General features: G+C 63.5%; 1 protein-coding gene across 6 annotated transcripts in view; it reads left to right on the forward strand.

Annotated features, from left to right (window-relative positions):
• DPH1 (diphthamide biosynthesis 1) overlaps positions 1 to 25,902 on the forward strand; it is a 135,695-nt gene that overhangs the window by 90,884 nt on the left and 18,909 nt on the right. For 4 of the 6 annotated variants that reach the window (XR_010593838.1, XM_065573198.1, XM_065573197.1 and 1 more), the window contains exons 4-6: positions 17,950 to 18,071; positions 23,102 to 23,256; positions 25,364 to 25,485. Coding sequence is in view for 5 of the 6 variants with exons in the window: in XM_065573198.1 (XP_065429270.1) it covers positions 17,950 to 18,071; positions 23,102 to 23,256; positions 25,364 to 25,485 (399 nt within the window). In the remaining variant the exon portion in view is untranslated. The remainder of the gene's footprint in view (positions 1 to 17,949; positions 18,072 to 23,101; positions 23,257 to 25,363; positions 25,486 to 25,902) is intronic. The other 2 variants (XM_065573196.1, XM_065573195.1) reach the window with 1 other exon arrangement.

A 25,902-nucleotide genomic window follows, 5' to 3' on the forward strand; every position in this document is an offset into this window, starting at 1 on the left:
TTGGGGCTGAGCGGGCAGCTGTGGGCAGGGGTCTGTGCCTGGGCACGCGGGTTCTCCCGGCTGCTCACATGGGCCCAGAGAGAGGCAGGGGTGGGGGGAGGGAGACTGACTCCTGTCCCCGATGCTGCTTCCCACCCGATGTGTCGCAGCCCAGCGGAGGGTGAAGTGCTGAGAGGCCATTGGGAGCTGAGCACCTTGCAGGATTTAGGCTAATCTCGTTCTCCTGCCTGCTGTAACGGCCCCCCAGCTCCCTCTGTTTGCACACAGGGAGTGAGAGCCAGTAGCACCCTGCGGGGTCATGACACTCACTGGCACACCGTCTGCCTGGTGCAATGGCTGGCTTCCCTCCCACCTGCCCTTCGCCAAACAGCTGCGAATGCGGTGCCTGGCAGGCAGGTCAGAGCAGGGCACCCTCCCAGCTCGGCCAGTAACCCCCGCGGCCCGCCCCCCTGCACAATGGGGTGATCAGCCCCTCTGTCCCCAGCGCACTGTGCTGCTGCTTGTGGCTCTGAGCTACGTAGGTGCCAGATGGGCTTGTTGGCAGCATCGTTGCCCAGCAGGCTGGTGGCTGCTCTGTGGCCCTGCCCTGCCCTCCGAGCCAGCACTGGTGTCCCGGGGTGCTGCAGCACTTGGCCGTGCGGGCGTGAGCAGGGGGAGCTGGCAGAGTGTCTCGCTGCCTCCTGCCGGCCTCCGGGACTTGGGGAGCGACCGGGCTGGGCCTCGTCAAAGCCTGCCTGGGAGCTTCCAGTGCCCCTGTGCTGCACAGCGGGGAGCTGCTTTCATGGTCCAACTTCAAAGGCAGCAGATTAAGGGATTTTTTTATCGGAATGAATCGGGAGCCCGAGCCCCTGTGCACAGCGCAGCCTGCCCACCCTACACGGGGCGCTCCCGCCTCCAGCTCCCAGGGTGGGGCTCCTAGGGTGGGGCTGTAAATGGAGGATCCTCTGGGAAGGGAGGAGAGAGGGTTGTAGGGGGGGAGCTGTATGCTGGGGGGAGGATCTGTGTGTATATGTGGGGGGTGCCCATGGGTGGGGGCTGTGTGCCGGGGGCGGGATCTGTGTGTATATGTGGGGGGTGCCCATGGGTGGGGGCTGTGTGCCGGGGGGGGGGGGTATCTGTGTGTGGATGGGGTGGGGTGCCCATGGGAGGGGGCTGAGTGCCGGGGGGGGGATCTGTGTGTATATGTAGGGGGTGCCCATGGGTGGGGGCTGTGTGCTGGGGGGGGGAATCTGTGTGCGGATGGGGGTGCCCATGGGTGGGGGCTGTGTGGCGGGGGGGGGGAATCTGTGTGTATATGTGGGGGCTGTGTGCCGGGGGGGGGGAATCTATGTGCGGATGGGGGTGCCCATGGGTGGGGGCTGTGTGCCGGGGGGGGGATCTGTGTGTATATGTGGGGGTGCCCATGGGTGGGGGCTGTGTGCCGGGGGGGGAATCTGTGTGTATATGTGGGGGTGCCCAGGGGTGGGGGATCTGTGAGGAGGAGGCCCGCAGCAAAGTAACACTAACACAGGAGATGTGGGCAATGCGGGGGCTGCCACGAGGCTGTTCGGGGTGGGAGAGAGGCCGGGGGGCAGCGGGGCTGGATGGGGGAGAGGGGAGCAGCGACACGTGGTGTGGGGGGGTCACTGAGCTGGACGGGGCCCACGCTGGGGGCGGCGTGGCCTGGCTGTGGTTACTGAGGTGCTGGAGCTTGTGGCCAAGGCCTGGGGTCTGCGATGGAACCGGGGGCTGGGACGAGGGAGGAGGTGGCCCCTGGCCTGCAGCTTGGGAAACACTGGCCAGGGTCTGGGCCTGTTGGTGCCCCTGGGGGCTGTGCCAGCCCTGGGTGCCGCCCCCTCCCCTTGGGCCCTGGGCCAGCCCTTTACCCCCCTCCTTGTGCTGTGTCAGCCTATTGGGTGTAACTCTGAAGATACCAGCTGGGAGTCTGAGGCCTGGTCTACACCTGAGACGTAGGTTGGCCTGGCTACACGGCGCAGGGCTGTGCGTCGTCAGGGCGAGTGACCCCTGGAGCTGCAGCTCGGGCGTGGCTAGGAGCCTTCCGTCCATGGCTGTGGCCAGCGGTGACTCGCGGCTGGAGCCCTTTATAGCCACTGCCTGAGCCTGTGCTGCTTAGTGCGAAGCCATCGAACCCCCGCCCCTCACTCCCCAAGGAGCGGCCGCGGGTCAGGAGAGAACTGCAGTAGGTGAGGGGTTAGCGCGACAGAGGGCCTCGTTAGTGCCTGGCTCGTTAGTGCCTGGCTCCTCGTACCATTAATATTTATAGCTGGTGCGAATGTGGAAGCTTAGCTTGGCCGCTGCTTCGGCTGGCCCTTTTCACCCAGCTGCCTTGGCTCCAGACGTGACAGAAATAGCTCCTTCTGCCCGCAGCAGCGCAGCGTGGGTCTGTGCCAGGCCGGCGAGCTCCCCCGCACGTGTAGGACTGCAGGTCGCAGAGTCCCAGTCACGCGGGGAGCCTGTTCGGAGCCTGCCCCATGCCCAGGACGGACGAGATCCTAGACAAGTTGGGGGCCCTGTTACCTCACCAAGGGCGACTGGCCGGCGCCTTTGCAGCCAGATGCCAGGTTGAAATCTGCTTTCATCACCCCGTTGGGGCTCTATGCCTTCCTGGTCCTGCCTTTCGGCTCCAGGGGGCGTCGGCCACCTGCCAGCGCCGGGTGGGTCAGGCACAGGGGGAGGGAGCACTTGGCCCTGGCGCACATGGATGACGTGTGTCTTTAGCCAGACTGCGGAGGAGCCTGTGTCCCACGTGAGGAGGGGGCTGGGGCGTCTCCAGGAGGCCAGGCTGGCTATAAAGGCTGGGAAGTGCAAGGTGGGGATGGCCGAGGTGTCGTGCCTGGGCCTCAAGGTGGGAAGCGGCTGCCTGAAGCCAGAGCCAGCCATGGTGGAGGCGACCAGAGACTGACCTGCTCCCCAAACCAAGAAGCAGGTCCAGGCCTTTATGAGGATGGTGGGACACTGCTGGAGATTTGTACCCCACTTGAGCTCTCTAGCAGCCCCATCACGGAGCTATGTAAGAAGGGCAAGGTGGTCTGGACTGAGCAGTGCCAGGGGCTCTCTGGGCTCTGAAGGAGGCTCTAGTCAAGGGCCCAGTGCTGGTGAGTCCAGACTTTGACAAGCCTTGTGGCGTTCACAGATGCCCCAGACGCAGGGCTGGGGGCGGTGCTGATGCAGGCCAATGCGAAGGGGGAGAGACCCCCCCCATCGGGTACCTGAGCGGGAAGCTGCTGCCCTGGGAGCAGAACTATGCGGCCATCGAGAAGGAACGCCTGGCCACGCGGTGGGTGCTTAAAAAGCTGCAGCCGTATCTATTTGGGAGGCACTTTACTGTGTACACTGACCACTCTCCTCTGACGAGCTGGACCAAAGAGAGGGGCTAATGCCGAGCTCCTGCAATGGAGTCCGACCCTCCAGGATTATGAGATGGAGGAGGTCCATGGGAATGCAAAGTTATAGCCAATGTTTTGCCCCGGAGAGGGGGGCCTGCACTTCCCCAGGCCATTAGCTGAAGGGACCCTGCTCCGTTCAGACTCGAAGGGAGAGGGGGGGATGTGACGAAGTGGGGAGTTTTCTTAATGTTGTGTATGATTATTGTGCGTGCCTCGGTTTCCCTGTGAATTGCATGTCTAACCAGGCGGAGGATGGAAAGACGTTGATCTTTGCTGAGATCCCTAGAGGATCAGATGCAACTGTCGCTGGCTACTGGGGCCCAGCCAATGGCCAGACAGTTTGTCACTTCTGTCGCTCGGACGGGGAGGGGTCAGAACATTCACACCCCCGAGTGACATCGGTTTTGCCGACATAGGCTGCATTGTAGACGTGGCCTAAGCCAGGGGAGGTGGCAGTGGCAGGAAGATTGTGGCTTGTAGCCACCCCTTCTCAGGCTTGGCTGGGGAGCCTGGCTAGCGCAGGGGGTGCCCTTCCTCTTGGGGTCTGGACTGAGGCAAGGCCCTAGCGTGGCGCGTACTAGGTGGGAGCGTCCTAGGGCTGCCAGCTGGCTGACTGGGCCTCGCACTGAGCAAAGGGCCAGGAGTCATGAGACCTGGTTCTTCTGTGAACACGGACTTGCTGGGTGGCTTCGGATGTCGCTGCCCTTGTGGGCTTGGGGTCCGGGTCGTGCTCTCGTTCATGAAACCCGTCTGAAGGAGGGACACACACATGCTGTTTAACAAACCCCCTTCACCCCCAGGTGGGCTCATCCTTCCCGCCCCCTGCGGGGAGCATCTTGCACTACCCTTGGCAGGGTTTGCAGGGGAGGGGCTCTGGAAAGCTCCCACTCCGCTGTGCACAGAGGTAGCACTCCAGTTAATTGCTAAGCAGGAGCATGCCCAGGGACCGCGAGAGCTGGCAGCGCGGGCTGGCTCGCTCCCCATGCCTTGAAGACAAGGATTACAATTCAGGGAAGTGCTCCAGTTATGCTGGGATCCCAGGGCCCTGCGCACCCCATGTCTTTGTTTCAGGTTTATCTCTGTTGTGGAGTTGACATCTGTTAAAGGATTCTCACTGCGTCTGGCTGCATTAGTGACAGGAACCGCCAGCGCCTGTAGTCACTACAAATGCACCAGCAAGAGGAGCCCGGGACCCCTGCCTATCTGTCTGTCTCTCATGGTGCGTCTGTCTGTCTGTCTGCTCCGCAGCCATGCTGTGAGGGATGGGGGGGTTCTCAGATACTTCTGTTACCCACATTGCTGGGGCTCCGAGCCCCTCGAAAAGCCCCTTAGTCTCTCCCTCAGCAGGGGGCAAGTCTAGCACCTGGCACCTCCCACTTGTTCCTGCCCACAGCGCTCATCCTGCCATGGCTGAGCCCTGGGGCTGCTCCCAGCGTGGCAGGAGAGGGCCCCTCAGGCCCTCCTGTGACAGCGTGGAGCAGAGTTTGGGATTCTCAGTGAGGTGGGAGCTGCTGCTGGGGTGGGCGGGGAGCAGCTTGCAGAGCACAAGAGGGAAAGGGCCCAGCAGCATGGAGCCCTGCAGGAGGGCAGGTGCTGTGGCCTGCAGCCATGCCCTTTGGGTGAGCAGCTAGAGTCAGCCCCGTAAAGGGGTCTGGGAACTGGTGCCGAGAGGGTGGTGCAGAGTCGTGAGGGGTGGGTGCTGGGGGTACCTGAGTCGTGCTGCCTTCTGGGGGCTGGATGGGGCTAGTGTGCCGGGGTCGGCAGACAGGGGAGGTCCCCCTCAGCCGCGGCGCTCTTTGGGCTGGATGTGAGGCAGGGGGCTGGGTCCCGGGCTCCCTTTGAACAGACTCAGATCCAGCGCTGTGCGGGGACCCCGGTGCCCTGAGCCTCGGGCTGCGGTGGTGGCAGGGAGCGGGGAGCATGTGGGCTGGGGGCCTTGGAGCAGTCTGTGTGGATCAAAGGCTTCTCTGCTGAGACAGTGTGAACACAAGCGCTGAATGCTGATCATGGTGGCTGACAAGGAAAAGTTAACCAGGAGCCCAAACAAACCAGTGCATCCAGCACAGGGCACTGGGCCATGGAGCAGTGCCTGGGCCCCGCTGAGCTCTTAGCCACCGCAGGGCTGCCATGGTGAGGGCTAACTGCACCATGGCCCCATCAGTCTGCGTGCATCCCCTCCAGAGGACCGGCCCTGAGCCGTCATCCAGCGGATGCTACGATTCTCCCGCTCTGACTGGGCACAGCGCCCTGCGAATGTCCAGCCTGGATTGCACGGCCCTGTGGGAGCCGTGACCAGCAGCACCAAACACCCCAGCTCGGAGGAGCGCCGCAGAGGGCTGTTATCACAGCACGACTCTGTGTCCATAGCCAGGTAGGGCCAGCTTATCCAGACACCCCGCTGCTGGGCTTTGGGGGAGCAACCTACACCCCGGCCTCCCTCCTTCCCCCCCTGCTCTTCAGAGGTTGCCCTTGTTTTCTCCCTCAAAGATTCTGGTCTGCCAGGGTCTCCAGACCCTGCTTAAACCAGGTTATGTCCCCAGGGGGCAAATGGATTGATCGATTGTAAAGCCAGAAGGGAACATTGGTGGTGTAGTCTGACCTCCTGCACACCCAGAGCAGAGATTGTCCTGAATTCATTGGTGTGTCTGACCTCCTGCACACCCAGAGTAGAGATTGTCCTGAATTTGTTGGTGTCCTTCAGAAAATGGCCAGGGCTGGAGAATCCCCCGAGACTCTTGGGGAATTGTTCCAGTGACTAATTGCCCACTGCTAAAATCTCACCCCTTATTCTAGTCTAGACACATCCGGCTTCAACGTCCAGTCACTGGCTTGGGTTGGACCTATCGCTGCTGGGTTGCAGAGCCCATCATCAATGTTTGTTCCCCATGTCGGTACTTAGAGACCGTGATTGTCACCCTGACCCTTCTCTCCAAGTTAAAAGATTGAGCTCCTTGAGTCTATCACTGTAAGGCACGTTTTCTAACCCTTTAATCTTCTCATGGCTCTTCTCTGACCCCTCTCCAATTTATCAACGTCCTCCTTGAACGGTGGGCACTGGAACTGGACTCAGGATTCCAGCCGCGGTTGCACCAGCACCAAACACAGAGGTAAAACAACCTCCCTGCTCCTTCGGATCCCCTGTGTGTGCTTCCAAGGACCATGTTAGCCTTGTTGGCTACGGTGTTGCATGAGGAGCTCATGTTCAGCACCTGTCTGGTGCGACTCCCACGTCTGTTTCGTAGTCCCTGCTTCCCAGGAGAGAGCCCCCAGCCTGTGAAGACGGCCTGTGTTTAGATGTAGGACTTTGCATTCAACCATAGTGAAACTCAGATTACCGAGCGATCCTGATCACACTGTATGGTGACCTGTCTTCTCCATTATTGCCCAATCCTTGTCTCGGCTGCAAACTTTCTTGGCAAGGAGTTTGTCGTCTTCCAAGTCATGGATGAAAATGTTAAATAGCGTAAGGACAAGAACCCATCCCTGTGGGGCCCACTAGCAACACACCCGCTCGATGATGGTGCCCTGTTTACAGTTCCATTTTGAGACCGATCCGTCAGCCAGGGTTTAATCCGTTTAACGAGGGCCATGTCAGGTTTGTATCATTCTAGTTTTTTAATCAAAATGTTGTGTGGTACCAAGTCCAAGTGGTACATCTACCCAGCCGACCAACCAGCAAGGGGCAGGGCCTGGTCTACAGACCCAGCCTCACGCTACAGGGCTGAAAATAGCAGGGAGACATTCCAGCTGGAGCTGGGGCTCTGCAGCCCCAGGGAGGAGGGTGGCTGTCAGACCGTGAGCCCCCCCAGCCCCATAGCTATTTTGTGCCGTAGCGAGTGGCTGAGGCTATACCTGGGATCCGAGATGTCTGGGTGGCTCTCCGAAGGGCTGCCCAAGTTCCGCCCTCTTGTCCGTCCGCCCTGCTGGAATTGCTCCTTTGTCATCATGCAGCACCAAGGCGCACAGTCCGACAGAGGACTGTATGGTATCCTCACAATACAGGCTTCTTCTGTGCCCGCCACAGGCGCGCTGACTGGTCAAGCGGCACTGATCCGGGAAGGAACGACTTTCCCCGGGAAAAGCAAAGGGGGCAGCACATTGGGGTGCCAGGAAAGCTGCAGTAGCCCCGGTGTTGGGACGCCGGAGCACGTGCTGTGTAAGCTCTGGCCAAGGGAGATGTCCCGGCCATGGACTCTGCACCCAGTGCAGGGCTGATTCTGCCACCCACAGCCGTAGGCATCCGCTCTAAGCCACTGCTCCCTGCTCCAGCACAGCCCTCCTGGTAGCCCGAGTGCTGGGGGGTGGGATGGAGACCCTTAGCCTTCGCCGTCCTGCTGCTGTCCGCTCTGGTTATCTGGAGGGGCCTGCACTGTCATGGGGGCAGGGGAGAGGGATGTCTGAGGCTCTCCAGTGCCAGCTGTGGGGAAGGGCCCAAGTGCGAGAGGTGAGTGCGAGGGTCTGTGGGGAGAAAGGGGCTGGTGGCTCAGACTGGGTAGCATGGCTGGGGGATCCCTCCCTGCAGCGTGAAGGGGAGGGGGCTTGCGTCTCTTCCGATGGGCTGGGACTCTGAGATTAGGCTGCAGCTGTCCCTCTTGTGGCCCCAGAGCCTGGCCCGTTAGGGCTTGGCTGTGCCCCGGGGGACTGTGAGCTAAATGAAGACACAGTTATCCCAGTACCGCAGCTGCCTCCTGACAGACTGAGCATAGAGCTTTGAAATGTATAGCACACTTACAGAATTGATTGGTGCAAGGCCTCGTTAATTAGTGTTAATAGGTTTGTCTTTGTTATCTACTTCCTAACAAACTGCACTTCTCCGTGCAAGGAACAGGAGCGTTGCCCAGAACGGCTGGAGCGAGAGCAGAGCCTGCAGAGCTCAGCACCCTGAAGACCAGCTTAAATGCGGGCACCGTCACTGGTCTCAGTGCTGGGCCGTGACCTCGCTGCGTTGGGCCAGGCCCGGGGCGAGGTTGTGGGATGCTGGCCCTGCTCGGCCAGGCTGTGACCCTGCTGGGCTTGGCCATGACTGGCTGGGCTGGGCCGGGCCGGGCTGTGACCCCGCCGGGCCGGGCTGTGACCCCGCCGGGCCGGGCTGCCCGCAGTGCTGTGAACGCCATGCGGCTGTGGCTGAGTCGAGGTCTCTGTCGGTCGCCGGCCGGGCCGTGCGTGGGAGCTGCGGTGTCCTCAGCTCGCTGCCGTCCTGCGTGGGAGCTGTGTGCTGCGGCTCTGTTCCCGCTGAGCTGGCAGGGCTACTGCCTGCTGGAAATCGCATCATGATGTTATCTCGGAAAGTTCCAAATTGGCTCCGTTTATCAGGGCTGATGTGATTTGGCCGAGGGGAGCCGTCCCTGGAGCGGGGGGGAGCGTGCGGGTCAGCCCTGCAGGAGCGTGGCCAGGCAGCTGCTGGAGAGGCCTGGAGAGCCCTGCTTGGGTCCCCACTCAGGCTGGTGGGTGCAGTTGCCAGCCAGGATCAGCCCCTGCGCTGCGTGCCATGGGGAGCTGTGTGCCCAGGCCGAGTGACCAGAGAGCCAGTGCCCTGCTCTGGGGGCCAGCATGGGCTCTGGGCTGGCGCTGGAGCAGCTCCTCAGATGGGCTCTTGAGTCCCTGTTAATAAGCTCCAAGCATTAGGGGCTGCGGTTGCTAATCCCTGTCTCTTCTCTGTGTGACCAGCTCCTGGTAATCACAGGGGACCCCAGCAGTCCTGATAGGAACCTGGGCTCCCCAGCTCCCTCCCCCACCCCGGCCATCCCTCCTCTTAACACACTGGCCTCTCTGAGCAGGCAGGAGACCAGCTGCAGATTCTGCTCTGGGACTGGGGAACTCCATGGGCCTGCGAAGTTCCCATTCACCTCTATCCTGGGAGGGGTGGCCCGGCCCTGCTGCTCCCTGTGTTGCTGGGGCAGCTCGGGGGTGCTGCTGGGCTGCCGGCTGGTGCTGCCACTGTCCCAGCCCTGAGGGGAGAGGGCCCCAAGGGCTCTGCATGGGCAGAGTAAGCCTGGGCCCCCGTGCAGCACAATCTGTGGAGCAGCACAAATGTTTCCTGATGGCCCCGGGGTCCTGCAGTGCTGGATGGCAAGTGGGGCGGGAGAGGAGAATTTGGCCTGGGATGAGCTGGCTCCTTTCTCGAGGGGCGCGGGGGCTGGGGACGATGCGTGCGTGCGTTCGCTGCGGTGTTGCACACGGGGGCTGGGGGGCGATGCGTGCGTTCGCTGCGGTGTTGCACGCGAGGGCTGGGGGACGATGCGTGCGTACGATGCGGTGTTGCACGCGGGGGCTGGGGGGCGATGCGTGCGTACGATGCGGTGTTGCACGCGGGGGCTGGGGGGCGATGCGTGCGTTCGCTGCGGTGTTGCACGCGGGGGCTGGGGGGCGATGCGTGCGTTCGCTGCGGTGTTGCACGCGGGGGCTGGGGGGCGATGCGTGCGTTCGCTGCGGTGTTGCACGCGGGGGGTGGGGGACGATGCGTGCGTGCGTTCGCTGCGGTGTTGCACGCGGGGGCTGGGGGTCGATGCGTGCGTTCGCTGCGGTGTTGCACGCGGGGGCTGGGGGGCGATGCGTGCGTTCGCTGCGGTGTTGCACGCGGGGGGGGCGATGCGTGCGTTCGCTGTGGTGTTGCACGCGGGGGCTGGGGGGGCGATGCGTGCGTTCGCTGCGGTGTTGCACGCGGGGGCTGGGGGGCGATGCGTGCGTGCGTTCGCTGCGGTGTTGCACGCGGGGGCTGGGGGACGATGCGTGCGTGCGTTCGCTGCGGTGTTGCACGCGGGGGCTGGGGGACGATGCGTGCGTTCGCTGCGGTGTTGCACGCGGGGGCTGGGGGGCGATGCGTGCGTTCGCTGCGGTGTTGCACGCGGGGGCTGGGGGGCGATGCGTGCGTTCGCTGCGGTGTTGCACGCGGGGGCTGGGGGGCGATGCGTGCGTTCGCTGCGGTGTTGCACGCGGGGGCTGGGGGGCGATGCGTGCGTTCGCTGCGGTGTTGCACGCGGGGGCGGGGGGGGCGATGCGTGCGTTCGCTGCGGTGTTGCACGCGGGGGCGGGGGGGGCGATGCGTGCGTTCGCTGCGGTGTTGCACGCGGGGGCTGGGGGGCGATGCGTGCGTTCGCTGCGGTGTTGCACGCGGGGGCTGGGGGGCGATGCGTGCGTACGATGCGGTGTTGCATGCGGGGGCTGGCCCTGGGCCCTGGATTGTAACGGACTGTGCCCCATAGTGCCCCACACAGCTTGCCGGACTATGGGGGGGCGGGGCCAGCAGCTGGGAGCGCATGTTGTGTGTTAGCAGTTGGACAGCGGGGCGGGGTGGGCAGCCCGCAGCCCTTGGGTGGGGTGAGCCTGGGGCAGGGAGCTGATGCATCTTGATGGGCATCCACTGTCCATCCGTCCCTCCCCGTGCGCTGGCTGGAGACTCCAAGGGGGCCAAGCGAAGTTGCGTTGTCCCTGGTGGGCAGTGAAGAGTTAAGCGTCTCAGGCAGGGTCTGCGCTTGCTGGGAACGTGGCCTGGCTGGCGTGTGCGGAGCGGCAAACGGCTTTGGCGCAGCTTGAAAGGCCCCGTAAACCAGAAAAGGGAGATAATGAGGAGCAAAAAAGCTTCTGACAACTGGCTTGCGTCTGAAACACTGAGATGCCTCAGCCAGTTGGTGCGGTCTCCTGGGGCCTGTCGGCCCTCCCAGCCCGGGGCTCCGCGTCAGACACCAGGGCGGCTGTGCTGGGGCAGAGGTGCTCCCCACCCACCCAGGTGGAGCCAGGCTGACCAGCAGTTACCCTACAGCCGAGGCGCCTGGCTGGAGAGGGGCTGGAGGGATTTCCTGGGGCACTGCCCACTTCTCCCTGGCCCCAGAGCTGACAGCAGCTCCTGCCCCTGTAAGGTGTCCCTGTGCGTGGCCCTGCTGAGTCACGCAGTGCTGTCCTGTTCCCCAGGCAGAGCTCGCCGATGGCACGGAACTGTTCCCAACGCGCGATGTGCTGTGCAGGGGACTTTAATTACCGTCATTAACCGCACAACAGCATCGTTAAGAGGGAATGAAGTTCTCACTTCACTGGAGATGCTGCAAACCCCTGTGCGGGGAGTGATGGCGCAGGGAGGGGATGGTACCAGGGGAGGGGGCGAGTCCGGCCCGGTGCCTTGGGCTCTGGACCACCAAGCCCGACACTGGCGTTGTGGTGAGAGCTCACTCCCACCTGTGGCAGATCAGTTCTAATCACACCCCGCCCTGCCGCCCCCAGGGATCCCTGGGCTCTCCTCTCCCTCGGCCTCTGTGTTCCCCTCTCCGGACTTGCCTTCCATTGTGCACTGCCTGGCTGGATGGGAGCAGCACCGGGGGGCACTGCACTACTGCAGCTCCCATGGTGAGGGGCGAGGCCAGGGTGGGGACCAACCCAGGCCGCAGAGGTCTCCGGTCCCCTCTGGGACACCGGGCCTCGAGGCTCCTGCACACAGCAGAAATGGCAAAGGCTTCTCTGGCCCAGCTCGCCCAGTGCAGGCTCGTCCTGTGTGTCGAGGCTGGCGCCCGCCCGAGAAGGGCCTCCATGCAGGGCCCTCGTGTAGGTACCAGAGGAGCGACCCCCCCCTTCCCCCCCTGTGTGGGGAGGAAGGTCGGGGGCTCTAAGCAGGAGGGCGATGGAGTGGGGGTGCAGAGCCAGGGCTGCTCCGCCTGCGGGGAGGGTGATGGGGTCATGCCAGCAGGACTCCGGGCGGCCCCGTATCGCAGCGTGACCCACTTGCAGCCTGCAGATGCTCTGGGGCCGTCTCGGTGCCAGGCTCCGCGCACAGACTGTAATTGCCCAGCTGCAGCAGCGCTGTTCCGAAGCCGTTTGCAGTAAAATTGCAAGCTCGTTATTTTAATTACGCGCAGCCTGCCTGTGCTAATGAAGTTGGAAGCCTGTTAATGTGGCTTGGTGACGAGCTCCCCGCTAATGAAATGCATTTTTCTCTGGCTCTCCAGTAGGGAGTCCACTGTCCAGGACCTTCCAGCCAGCACGTGCCGGGGGGGGATGATCCCAGTGAGGTGTTCGCACCCTGGAGCCCATCACAGCCGAGCTCCCGTGCACGTGGGGGCTGTCGTGTCTCAGGGCCGGTCCCTGGCCCTCGTGCTGCTGCTGCTTGAGGCAGCGTTTAAACCTCCTCTTTCGGCCGCCTCCCGGCTGGGGAGTTGGCAGGGAAACCACTGCTGCCCAGCAGCCTGGCCCCAGGCCCTGCCCCTGTGCCTGGCTCTCCCCTGCTGTGGGGTTCAGGCCCCTCCCGGCGCTGTGCCTGGGCGCCCCAGGCGGGGCGAATGGGCCTGTACCTTGTCATCAGCCACTAACCCACCATATACCCTGCCCATGTGTGTTAGTTCCCCAGAGCCTCTGCTCCCTGCCCCCCACCTTCCCCATGCTGTCAACTCCTGCACCGGGTGCCCAGCCTCAGGGGCTCTCCGTGTTCGTCCTGGCCTGGCTTCCTGTGTCCCCGTCTGGCTGCAGTGCTGGCTCGCTCTGCAGTGGCTGGGCCCAGTCGCTCTGACCCTACCTAGTACACCGAGGGAGAGGCCCTGGGTGGCCACTGGGGGAGCAGGATGGACTCCAGGCCCCACCCCAGCCTGCAGTGCCCCGTCCCCCCTTTCTGGCCTGGTCCTCGGGAGCCCCAGCCCCCAGTCACTCTCAATGCTGTCTCCCAGCCTGCTTGAGCAGCAGAGCCCAGGGCCCCGATTAGCATCAGTCACAGTGAAACGTTAGCGCTCGGCTCCAGCCACCCTGGGCACCGCTGGGAGAGACGGGCCAGGTGGAGGTGTACGCTCTCTGGCAGAGGTGGTGCTGGCTGCTGGGGGGCGGCGGAGGAGAGGGGGCCATGCCAGGGCAGGCTGCTGAGAAGGGATGGGGCAGGGGTGCCCTTGGCGTGGGATGGGAGCTCTAAACGGGTGTCTGGAGCGAGCGGCTGGTCCATACGCAGTCAGCACTGGGGGCAGGAGTGGCCAGCCGGCCTGTCTGTTCCGGGGCCAGGGTTGGGCTGACTAATTTCTCGGCCCTGCTTTCCAACGTTGGTTGGCCAACTTTCCAACCGCGCACAACCGAACACCCCTGCCCTGCTGCTTCTCCGAGGCCCCACCCCGCTCACTCCATCCCCCTCCCTCCGTCGTTCGCTCCCCCCACCCTCACTCACTTGCTCATTGTTCCCGGGCCGGGGAGAGTTAGATTGAAAACCGGACACCTGGCAACCCTAGCCAGGGCTGCGTTGTCCGAGTGGCCGCGGGCTGCGCTTCGTCGCCAGCCCAGGACTCTGGGTATCTGTTGTGTGCTCTGGTTAAACCTCTTTTCTGCCTGAGCGTGTTGGGTTGGGTGGCTGCTTCGTGGGTCTGCATGTTCACCCCTCTGCTCCCAAGAGTGCGCTGAAGTTCACCCGGCCACGCTGGCTCCGGGGGGGCACCATCAGGAGCTGCTTTGGGGACTGGTGTGAAAAGCAGAACTGCAGTCAGAGCGGCGGTGCCAGGGCTAGTGGCCGGCCCTGGGCAGCAGGCTGGGCTGGCCCTGTCCTGATGCATGTAGCTCTGAGCTCCCCCTTCTCCTCTGCCTGGAAATCCGCCCGGGTGCCCTCTAGGCAGCATCCCCTGCGTTTGGGGTTGTGGTGCACTCGCCCCCATGCCGGTGTGTGGGGGTCCTGGGGGGCTGCTCGGGGCAGGTCTGTCTGTGCTGAATGGGGCACTTTGCAGACGGCCGTTGGGAGGAGATAGGGACTGAGGGGGAAGAGGAGAGAAATGCGCAGGCTGGGAGGTTTTTCACACTGAGCTGGAAGATGAATAACCTTCCCAAGTGTTCAATATTCATGAGCTCCCTGCTGAGTGGGCGGGAGAGGCTGTGCTGGGAGGGGGTGGGACGACTGCTCTTGTGGCCGAGAGCAGTAGGCTCCTGGCAGGTGGGTTGACGCTCAGTGGGGTGCCCTGGCCCACTGCCCTGGGCCCCAGGCCTGGCATAGAGCAGGTGCTGCTGGCGCCGGTCGGAGGGCGAGAGATGGGTCTGCTCTGCACTGAGTCAGTTCAGGTGGATGCTAATTGAAGTTTCCTTCCTCTGTAGCTGGATGAAAGGCTTGGGCAGGCGGTGATTGAAACAGCCAGGGGAGCCTGTGGCACTCGCCTGGGCTCTGTCTTGGGAGACGGTTATTGCTGTTCCCCGGCTCCAGCCACCAGCAGCTGTCCCCAGGCTGCAGCCCCCATGCTGGGCCAGGGCACAGGGTCCTGCTCCCCTCCCACTCTGAGCCCGGGTGAGCGAGACTGGCCTTACCCACCTCGCTGGGCCATGTGCCCCCTCCTGCCGCTGCAGCCCCAGCCCCATAGCCGTGTCCTGCTCCCAGGCTGGGGGTGGGGCTGAGTACTCAGGGCAGGTCCCCAGCCTGCTCCCCCCCCTCCTCTGGGAGTCGCAGAGCTGGGGTTGGGGGGGGCTGGGTACTCAGGGCAGGTCCCCAGCCTGCTCTCTTTTCCCCCCCCCCACCCCCGTTGCTGTTTCACTTCCTTGCTCTGCACCCCCAGGGACTTCCTCTGGGGCTTGGGCCAATTTGCATACATTTTAATCTATAAAAAATTAAGCAGAGCTGGCAGCCGCTCTGAGTCAGACCTCCCCATCCAGAATCTCAAGGAGATGAATAATTTCCCACTCTCCCCGCCCGTCTGATTCATGTTAATTTCATCCCCGCTTATTAGAGGAGGCGCTACGAGTCCGGATTGGCTGGGGGTCGAGAGCCGCGTTCTGGAATCTCCGAGGCTCCCTTGGAGTGAGGGGCATCCGCTTGCTGGGTGCCCCTGGCCCGGCACCCCTTGTGCGCGCTGTGGGGGAGGGTGGCAGTTGTTGCCCTGTGTCTGGAAAGCCGCAGTCCCCTCGCTGCGGGAGCTGAATGGTTCAGGGCAGGGGAGCTGCCTGGAGTCTGGGCCTTCCCAGCATGACAGTGTGTGTCATAGTCCTTCTACAGGCTGGTTTGACGGTCGCTAGCACCCTGCCAGGCCATTCTGGGCCGGGGCTGCAGCGTGCCAGCCAGTAGAGGTGGGGCCTCCGTCAACTGGGAGGTTCCTTGCAGAGGGGTGTTTGTCCCCCAGGCAGGCGGACGGGCTGCCCCAGGCCTGGGGGCTGCTGCGTGTGCAAGGAAGGTCTTGCTGAAGACGCGATCCCTTTCCCTGCCCCGGCGCTGACGGATGCGATCGAGCTGTTAATATTCAGCACGCTTTGCGATTTCTCCCCCCCGCCATCTGGCCGGATCTGCCCACAGTTTCTATTCTCGAGTGGTACGTAGCTCCCTGCCCCGCTCTCCAGGCGGCGTTCGCAGTGTGGCGTCGTGCTGGGGGCTCTGCCCGAGCAGCCTGGGGGCCGGTGCCTGCGTGAGTTTGATTGGGGTTGTCAGTGAGTTGCTCTGCTCTGGAGAGCTGGGCGCTCAGGGTCCGAGAGCCCCCGTGCTGTGGCCTGTGGGTTGGATGGGACAGCGAGAGGCACCCTGGTTCCTGGGCTGTCGCGGCGTCCCACTGGGGCTGGGTGACTTGGAGACTGCGCCACCGCTGCCCGCACTTCCCCGTGGGGGGCCTGGGAACGGCCCAAAGGGCTGGGCTGTCGGGCCCTTCCCCTGGGCTGCTGCTGGACCCCGCGTGGGGTCTCGGGCCATGTCGCAGGAAGCACCGCAGCTCACCCCTTGCTGGCTACCTAAGCAGAGCCGTCCAGGAGCAAAGGGGCTGCGGAGACTGAGCCCCTCGCTGTGAGATGGGCCCTCCCGATGCGTCTCCTTTCCCAGCACGGGCAGCTGAGCCCTGTCGGTGAGCCAGCCCACTGCTCCGTGTGCTGCCCATGTCCCAGCCCGTGGGGGAGGCGAGGCCGGAGGACCTGGTGCAGTGAGATACGGCCCAGACAATAGGAGGAGAGCGGCTCCTGCAAGTGCTCAGTGAAACCTGATGTAAATAAGGAATTAGCATATGGTTTAACCAGCCCCTCCAGGCGGGGGCTTTGTCATTACAATACCTGCTTTCCTAATTAAAATACCACAGCAGCTCCCCGGGCATGCGGCCAAGCTAATAATCCCTGGACTGGTGCAATAAAATACCTACAGAGGTGGCGCCTTTAAATCACAGAGCATCCTCTGCCTCTGGCACTGGGCCTGTCACAAGCCGCCCCACCCTGGCCTCGTGGGTGCCAGCCGGATGGTGGCTCTTCCTGGCGGGTTCTGGCTCTGCTCCGGCTGTGTGGGACCGGGAGCTGGGCACGCTTTTCCTCCGCGGAGGCTCGTTCCAGGAGCAGAAGGCGAGTGCTGACGGGGAGCTGTGTGACTCACACTTCTCTCCAGGTGCCACCTAAGCAGCAGATGCTCCTCTAATGGGCCAGTGCCTCGTGTGGGCCAGTGCCTGGGCCCCTCTGTGAGAGGGAGAAGGGCCCCAGTCTGCTCCCCACAGACACAGGAGTGAGGTGCCGTTGGCATGCTGGATGCAGGGCCGCGGGGCGCCTTGGGTACGCAGGCTGAGCAGGGATGGGGTTCAGACCCTGCCAGCAGTGCCAGGCGTGGGGCAGGCATAGTTGACAGGAATCATGCAGAGGTGAAGCCAGCGCTGCTCCCTCGGACACATGGACTTGATCAAATCTGAGCCCCTGCTCCAAGGGGGGCAGTGGCCTGGCTGGAGCGCTGGCGGGACGGGATAGAGGGGGCCAGGGCTGGGATCCTGGGAGCGGCTCTCCCACGTGAATGGGGGTCTGTCACTTCCCACTCGGGCTCACCCTGGCCGCTGCTTGGCTCTTGCTGCGCTTGTTCCAGGAGGCTCGTGTGTCCCCAGGATATGCTGGTGGGAGACGGACAGCGCCTCGCCTCTCCTCTCCCTGTCCTGGTACGTTGGGAAGCTGGCAGCGTAATATCTGATGAGCAGATAATCCCCTGAATTGCAAACAGCTTTACCCAATTGAAGGGGCGGATTACCTCTCTCCAGTGTAATCATGGTGCCGTCTCGGGGAGTAGCCGGTGCCTGTCCTGGTCCCCTGCTGGGGCGGGCTTGCAGCGGCTGCAATCCATGGCAGGACATGCGGGAGCCTGGCACGTGCCCCTGCCCTGCTGTGCTGCCTTGCACGAGGATCGAAGGCAGCAATGCCGGTCAGGGAATGGCCATGGGGAGACGCTCGCCTGGAGCGGGCTCTGCTAGGGTCAGCTGGGCTCCGAGGCTCCTGTGGGCCCAGACCTCCCTCAGGCCATAGCACCTGACCCCAGCTCCCCCCTGTGTGAGCCCCTCCCCATCCTGCTGCCAGGAGCCCAGCGCTGGGGTCAGGGGAGGCCCCTTTCTCATCCTCCTGTTGCTGAGCTCCTTGGCTTGGGGCTGAGGGGAGGGGCTCCCCGTGCCCTGGGGGGCTAGTGAATCTCCCTGGGGGGAGGGGTCCGCACGCCAAGCCGGGGCAATGGCGTTAACGGACAGGCCGTGGCACACCTTCGTAGTTTCCTGTGGCTTGCTGAGGCCGGCTCTGCAGTCAGACTGGGCTGAAAACGAGCCTCCAGCCAGGCAGGTATCGCCCCAGCCTCGAGGCCACCTGGTGCATCTCTCCCTACCACTAGCCCAGCGCTGGCTCCACGCTGCCCCTCCTGCCCTCCCCACAGGTTCACCGGTGCCGAGGTGGTGGTGATGGGAGACGTGACGTACGGTGCGTGCTGTGTGGATGACTTCACGGCCAGGGCCCTCGGGGCGGACTTCATGGTACACTACGGACACAGCTGCCTGGGTACGTACCCTGCCAGCAGAGCCCTGGGGGAAGGGGGCTCAGGGGTGTCTTGGTGCTGGTGTCTTGGGGTGTTTTGGGTCAGGATCAGTACAGAGGAAAAAGCCAGTGTAAAACAAGCCAACCCTCCCGCCCACGGAACCCCAGGCTGATCCCCCCCAGGCCGATCCCCCCCAAACCCCAGTCCCCAGGCCGATCCCCCTCCAACCCCCCCCGACCCCCAGTCCCCAGGCTGATCCCCACCAGCCCCAACCCACAGTCCCCCAGCCAATCCCCCTCCAGCTCCTGATCCCCAGTCCCTAGGCTGATCCCCCCCCCCCAATCCTCCTTAACCCCAGTCTCCAGGCCGATCCCCCCCAGCCCTGACCCCCAGTCCCCAGGCTGATCCCCCTCCAGCTCTTGATCCCCAGTCCGATCCCCCCCAGCCCTGACCCCCAGTCCCCAGTCCGATCCCCCCCAGCCCTGACCCCCAGTCCGATCCCCCCCAGCCCCGACCCCCAGTCCCCGGGCCAGGCTCCCCTGCCCCTGAGCCCATGACCCGGCGAGCCCCCGAGCCCAGGCCTGGCCGTGCCCAGGCAGCAGTCTCAGAGCTGAGTGGCACTGGCTGCAGTCTGTTCATGTGGCAGCTGCAGCCCGTGAAGGGCCGGGGTCTGTGCAGCGGCTGATGTCAGTGGTGAGGGGCTCTCTGCAGCGGGCAGAGAGGTGTGAGCTGCGCTGGGGCTGGGGGATCTTGGAAGCAAAGCGGATTAGTTAGAGAGCTAGCAGGTGGCTTCTGCGCTGGGTGGAGCAGGCCCTGGTGTTGGGGTGGGCAGCATGGGGTTGAGGGAAGGGCAGCATGGGGAAGGTGGCACTGGGTAGGAGGAGTGGGAGCAGAAGAGTGGCAGCATTGGGCAGGGGGTGGTGGGGCGGTTGGTGCTGGCAGAGCCCCTGCATTGTGTGTGGGGAGCTCTGAGCCCCGGGCAGAGCCCATCCCATCTCGGCAACATGCCAAGCGCCCTTGCAGGGCGGCAGGGAACTGCAGACAGGCCCCAGTCCCCTGTCGGAGCCAGTCCCCAGCTTAGTGGTGAGTCCATAATCTCCTGAAGAGCGAATCTCTCTGCTCTGGCCCAGAGCGGCTTTGTTGTCTGTTCGGCCAAGCTCCCTGTTCTCTGGCCACGGTTCAGGCTGCGTGAGAGGAACCTTTGCTGCTCTGTGGCTGGGGCCCTCTGGCTCGGAGACTGTGCCGATGCCCGGCAGAGCCGGGCCATGGAGGGCCTGGCAGGGAGCAGAGGCCTGCGAGTGCCGTGTGGCCGAGCATTGGGATGCTGGCTCCCCAGCAGCTCCTCCTGCAGCCGCCCAGGGACGAGACAGCATCCCCGCTGCGCCCGCAGGCCCCTGGGGTGGGGAGCTTGGAGGGCGGGTCGCCCGCCTCACCCACTCCTGAGCCTTAGGAGAAGCGAATGGCAGCCTGGATTCTCTGGGCTCCTCCAGCCCGCTCAGCTCTGTCTGGCCCTGCCGTGCAGGGGGTCACCAGGCTGCTGGGGCCCTGTGGGGAGCCCAGCCTTGCAGGATCCAAGCTGTGGCTGTCTGTCGCTCGCTCCCATGGGCACTAGGTGGTGCCTGCCAGGAGGCTGCGCTGTGCCCTTGGGGGCACTCGGCCAGCTTGTGAGCTCCCTCGGGCCATGTATTGAGCTGGGCTCCCGCTCTGTGGGGAGGTGCTTGCTGCCCGACAGGCAGGCTCTGTGAACAAGACGGCCAGCTCTGCCCAGCCGAGCTGCAAGCCGCCGTGTGCTCCAGGGGCTGGCGGAGGGGCCCAAACCGGCTGGGCGCGCCGAGGGGAAGAGCTCCCAGCTGGAAAACACTGGTCTATTCACATGGAGACATTTGCCATAGCCTCTTCTGCACCAGCACCAGCCGGAGGCTCCTGTCGCTTTGGCCCGAGCTAGGGAGAGTGGATATGGCCCCCCAGTGGGATCCAAAGGCCTCCCCGGGGGGGGGTGTGTCAAGCCTCCCTCCTGGGCTGCTGCCGTCCATTGCACAGGGACCCCTTGGAGGCAGCATTGCCCAGTCTGTCCCCCTCCCCACATCTAGCTCTCTCTGCCCCCCGCCTGTTGCTGGCCTCACACTCCCTGCTCATGGTGGCCTTTGCCTCTCCGGCGCCTGGCTTCCATGGTGCAGTGCACAGTCTGGGACCGACCAGCCCCCTCCTGCTGCTGCCATTAACAGTGGTCCTGGCGAGGGGGCTGCAGCCCCCGGCGTGATGGCGTTACAGCCCACTCCAGTCACAGGGTCTCAGCACAGGAGTGATCCCCAGGTCCGAGCCAGCCCTGCAGCGCTGTTCCCTGCTGCATGTGCCGGACACGTGGGCCTGGGCGGGTCCTTTAGATACTGAATGCCCAGGCCTGGGGCAAGGGCTGCATGACAGATGAAGGAAGCCCCTGGGCAGCCCTGCCCTGTCCCCAAGGAGCTGCTGCTCAGAAAATGCCCTCTCGCCCCCTGCCTGGAGGGAAGGGGGAGTGTCCCTGCACCTGTGCGGGGCGGGGGGGGACACATGCTCTGCCAGCCCCGCCCCACTCCTGGGGCACTGGGTGTTGTGTGTTCAGGCTCCAGAACCGTGAGACCACCGGGCCTGCAGCGCCTTGGCCCTGGACAGGGACTGGGGACGGCTGGATGCACATTGATCAGTGACCCCTCCCCGGCCCGGCAGGCAGGTCAGTGCTCTCCCCATGGGACGAGGGGGAAGAGCCGGGGCCAGGATTAGAACCCAGGAGTCCTGAGTCCCCGTCACATGCCCATTCTCCATCTCCAGAGGCGCTGGTAGGGGAGGCTCCCCATGCAGTGGGGCTCTGCGGCTGCAAAGCTCCTTACCCCAGTCCCAGGTGCTGGGGAGAGGAGTGGGAGGTGCTGTGCTTGTGAGCAGGAGCCAGGGGGTCTGGTGGGAGCCGGAGCAGAAGGGAGTGGAGGCCTAGGGGAGCAGAAGAGGCGGGTCTGTCTGGGGCTCCCTGGTCTGGAGCCCCTGATAGCCCTGGTCTGGTGGCAGCGGGGGCCGTAAGGGCTGGTTTAAAGGGCAGTCGAGGAGCGGCTCTGCGCTCCCTAGGCAGAAGGGTACTCTGGATTCAGTTGCCATGGAAACTGCGCTGCTGTCCCAGATGCTGCTAACTTTGAAGTCCACCCAGGGTGGAATCAGCCCAAAAATAACAATAAGACATTTTGGGTTTTAAGGTGGCTCTGTGGAATTGTTGCCCCAGATAACGGAGGGCCGGGCAAGCCTGGGGCAGACGGAGCCCAGCTGCAGGAGGCCACCCCCTGGCTCGGGGTGGGTGGGCTCTGCTGCCCTTACCCCACTGAGACTGGCCTGGGCCTGACTGTCTCTGTTGGCGTGGCCAGAGCACGTCTGCCTGCCCGGCTGTGCTGTGTGCCCCAGGGGCCCTGCTGACACACTCCCTGTGCATTTACCGTGCACAGCAGAGCACCCCCGCCCGCCGCGCCCTCCAGCATCCGTCACCCACGACCCTTCCTGTGTGTCCTTGGCATGGGCGGGGGGGCTTTCCAGAGGCTCAGGCCCCGTGCCGTGGGAGCTGGGGTCTGGCTGAGTCCGGAGCCGGTTCTAAGCCCCAGTTCTGGCTCCCTGGGACCAGCTCCCTCGCTCCCAGAGCGCTCTGCAGTCCAGTCCCCACCGGTGGCAGGTCAGCCCAGGCGCCCCGCCCAGAGTGAGTCCTCCACCTGTCTCTGCGTCGTGGGCCCCAGATGGGGTAGCCTTGCTGGGAGGTGAATTTACAGGGCATAGAAATGACTTGTAATAATCACATTTCTTATAGAATATTGCAGGGTTGAAAAGTGAGGGTCCCAACCCACGTCCGGGGGGTGACCGCAGTGATCAGTGTCCATCACTGCAGTATAGGAGCGAGGGTCAGGGGGAGACGGTGTTAGTAGCCTGGGGGCGTTAAAACTCCTGGTCTGTCCTGGCTGTTAGATTAACGAACGGTGAGAAGAGAAGCACTCGGGAGCAGGAGCTCACACGCGCCGCTGCTGCCTGCCTGGGCTCTCCTGGTGAAGGTCCCCAGCCCTTTCAGGGAAATGCAGCCACTGCTGGAAGGGAGCACTTCTTCCTGGGCAAGCAGCTCTGCACAAGAGAGCCAGTGGGGCTGGCTCTGTACAGTGCAGCTGCTGGCCATGCACCCCGTGTTGCATTCCCCTGGCTGTTCGGAGCAGAGCTGTGCTCAGGGGTGGTGCCCGTAGCAGGCTGGTGACCCTACCCCTGCAACGGTTACAGCGAGTTCTCCCTGGCATTTGTGCCCAGGCCTTTGTGCCATGCCCCCTGCTCTGTGAAGGACAAGGGCACATCTCCCTCTGTGGTCCTGCAAACCCTCCACAGCCCCCCCGGAGGGAGTAATTTGGCACTTAATTGTGCTCAGGGGAATGGCACTGAAATGGGCAGTGAGCACAGAGCTGTGGGTCGATGCGGACCCCATGTTCTTTAATTATTCGCTTAATTGTGGTGACATGGGCTCCTTAGCATGGAGGGTAATTAGATTTGTGTTCATCGATTCCCTGGGCGGCCGTTCCCCGGAGAGAAATGACCGAGTGCTGCTTTCCTTTGCCTGCCAGCGCTGTCCCAGCTGCGTGCTACACGCCTTGACCTGGCCGCGGTGGGCTGGCGCTGCCATGCCACGGGACTTGCGCACCATCTCCTGGCTAGCGCCGCGCCTGGGCCCGGGAGCCCTGCCTGTGACACCTTCCTCAGTGTAACAGCACCGGGCAGCGAGCCAGGAGCCTCTGAAAATGGGGGCAGGGGCTGCCTGGTGGCTTCTGCAAGCCAGTGCGGTGCCGCTGAGTGGGGGCGGCCCCTCTCCTTACGTATTGGCTGCACTCAGGCCCTGGGGGGACGGTTCAGCAGCTGGGCTCGAGCTCCTCTCTGGCTGCTTCCCCAGCCGGTGCCTGCGTGGGCTGGGAGGTGCTGCAGGAGGGATGCTCCGCTGGCCCTGTGCCTCGGCTCCTGGCCGGCGGGGCTGGGGGCAGCCAGCTAAGCTCACGCTCTCTCTCCTTGGCCCTAGTTCCCATCGACGCCACGCAGGGGGTGAAGATGCTCTATGTGTTTGTGGATATCAAGATCGATACGTCCCACTTTGTGGAAACCGTCCACTTCAACTTCCCCAAGGGCGCCTGCCTGGCTCTTGTCAGCACCATCCAGTTCGTCTCCGCTTTGCAGGTGAGATGGCCGTGGGGCCGGGCTGGCTGCTGGGCCTGGGGCCTCACACCAGTAACAGCCTGTGGGCTCTTTCTTTCCCACGCCCCACAACCAGCTGCCTCCCAATGCCTGTGAATGCAGATAAGCAACAACTTCCCGGAGCCAGCGCCTGGTGGCTTCCAGGTCACCCTGCTCCCATGCTGGGTCCTCTGCAGGGAGCCCAGGCCAGAAGCTATTGGAGCAGCGCCTGTCGTACCTGCGGCGCAAACTCTGGGCTCCCAGGGCTAATGGGACTGAGTGGGTTTAATAAGGAGCACAGCAGGGATCATGAACGTCCCATAATTGACAGCTCTCTCGCACGCTCCTCTCCTTGGCAGTTGCATTTGTATCAAGATCCATGTTCAGCCTGGAAATCAGGCAGTTGCGGGGGCCTCCACGCCTAGGTGGGGAGATGCTCCTGTCCCGGGGCGGGGCTCATGGGCGCAGTGTCAGGATGAAGGGAGGGGAAGGGGAAGAACTTGCTTTTCTCAAACCATTTCACTCTGAAGGGCCCTAAAATACCCGGCACTCCCTCCCTGCTGAGCTGCAGCCCCCTCCGGGTGGAGCTGCAGAGCACAGTGCTGCATGTGCCCGGGCAGAGCAGGGTGCCTGCCAGAGCCTGTGGGGGTGCACACCTGTCGGGGGGTTGCTGTGCAGGGTGCACACCTGTCGGGGGGGAGGGGCTGTGCTGGGTACACGCCTGTCGGGGGGATGCTGTGCAGGGTGCACACCTGTCGGGGGAGGGGCCGTGCAGAGTGCACACCTGTTTGGGGGGGGGTTGCTGTGCAGGGTGCACACCTATCGGGGGGAGGGGCTGTGCAGGGTACACGCCTGTCGGGGGGATGCTGTGCAAGTGCACGCCTGTCGGGGGGATGCTGTGCAAGTGCACACCTGTCGGGGGGATGCTGTGCAGGGTGCACACCTGTCGGGGGGAGGGGCTGTGCAGGGTACACGCCTGTCGGGGGGATGCTGTGCAGGGTGCACACCTGTCGGGGGAGGGGCCGTGCAGAGTGCACACCTGTTTGGGGGGGGGTTGCTGTGCAGGGTGCACGCCTGTCGGGGGGATGCTGTGCAAGTGCACGCCTGTCGGGGGGATGCTGTGCAAGTGCACGCCTGTCGGGTGGATGCTGTGCAGGGTGCACCCCTGTCGGAGGAGGAGCTGTGCAGAGTGCACGCCTGTCGGGAGGGAGGGGCTGTGCAGGGTGCACGCCTGTCGGGGGGATGCTGTGCAGGGTGCACACCTGTCGGGGGAGGGGCTGTGCAGAGTGCACACCTGTGTGTCTAGTGGTGTCTCTCTTTCTAGCCTCAGCGACTGCTCAGAGCCGCCGGTTCCCCTCTAATGAGTAGCTGCAATAATATTCTCCTGCCATAATGTTGATCGAGTGCTTTGTAATAACTCTGATCAATGTTTCATGGCCATCCCCCCGCCCTCCCGGGGGAGCCAGCCCTGTAAATGTCAGGGCAGGCAGAGAGCACTTGGCATTTTGCTGCGACACTGGTAGTGGCAGGGGAAGCTCCGGCAGCCGCTGGCAGGTCTGGCTGCGGATTAGCTGCTCCTGGTGAATGGCCGGCTCAGCAGGATGGGAGAGATGAATGAGCCTCTTGAGCCGTGTCTGTCTAAACATGGGGTCATTGAAGCGTTAAACATTTTCTCTTGTATTTTAATTGATGCGTCTGCTAGCGGCTCCCAGCGTCTGGCTCACGTTCCCTCGCCGAGGCAGGGCCAGTTCACTCGGCCAGGCAAGTTCTCGCTGCTCCGGCCGGCCCCAGCCCTGCCTGGAAACCTCGCCTCTGCCACACACACCCCCTCCATCCCAGGGCCCCTCGGCTGTCCCCTGGATCCACGGAATGCGCTGCCCTCTCCTTCGCCATGGGCTGGCGGAGCCGGCTGCTGGGGGCTGGCAGGGGCCAGGGACACAGAGTCTGAGGGCGGAGGTGTGATGAGGTGGCCTGGGAACACCCTATGCTGCCCCGTACAGTCAGTCAGGGGCTGTATTCCAAGCGCAAACCGCAGTTTGTTCTCAGCCCAGCCCACCCTGAAGCTCCATCCTTCACGTTTGGTATCTGACCCCATGCCTCTTCCCCACAGGCGGCCTCCCAGGTGCTGCGCTCTGAGTACAAGGTCAGCATCCCGCAGTGCAAGCCGCTCTCGCCAGGCGAGATCCTGGGCTGCACCTCTCCCCGCCTGGGGCCGGACACAGACGCCGTTGTGTAAGTACTAGGGTTTATATAGCTCTGCTTCCTTGCAAACACTTCAACGATGAGTATTTTTAAGTCCTCTAGTTCAGGCGATACAAAACCTGTGCCTGGAGCAGGCCTCTCCCCCAATTTGTACAGCCCCATGCGTGTCCAGGAGCTATGGAAACCTCGGGAGAGCCTGGGGTTCCCTGCGCTCCAGGTGCCAGGGGGGTGGGAATCTGGCAGAGCTGGGTCCCTGTGCTCCAGACCTGGGGGAGACAGGACCCACCTGGCAGGCTCTGCACAGAGTGGCTTGTGCTTGTAACGCAGAAGGAATAATTGAGTCGTAGATCAGACTAGATAATAGATGGAAAGGCGGGCAGATAATTGGAGAAGACGAATGGCTGGGCCCCAACATCACAGCACCATTAATTTTATTTAAGGACAGCA

This window comes from Chrysemys picta, chromosome 19 (genome assembly GCF_011386835.1).
Source record: "Chrysemys picta bellii isolate R12L10 chromosome 19, ASM1138683v2, whole genome shotgun sequence".
NCBI lineage: Eukaryota > Metazoa > Chordata > Testudines > Emydidae > Chrysemys > Chrysemys picta.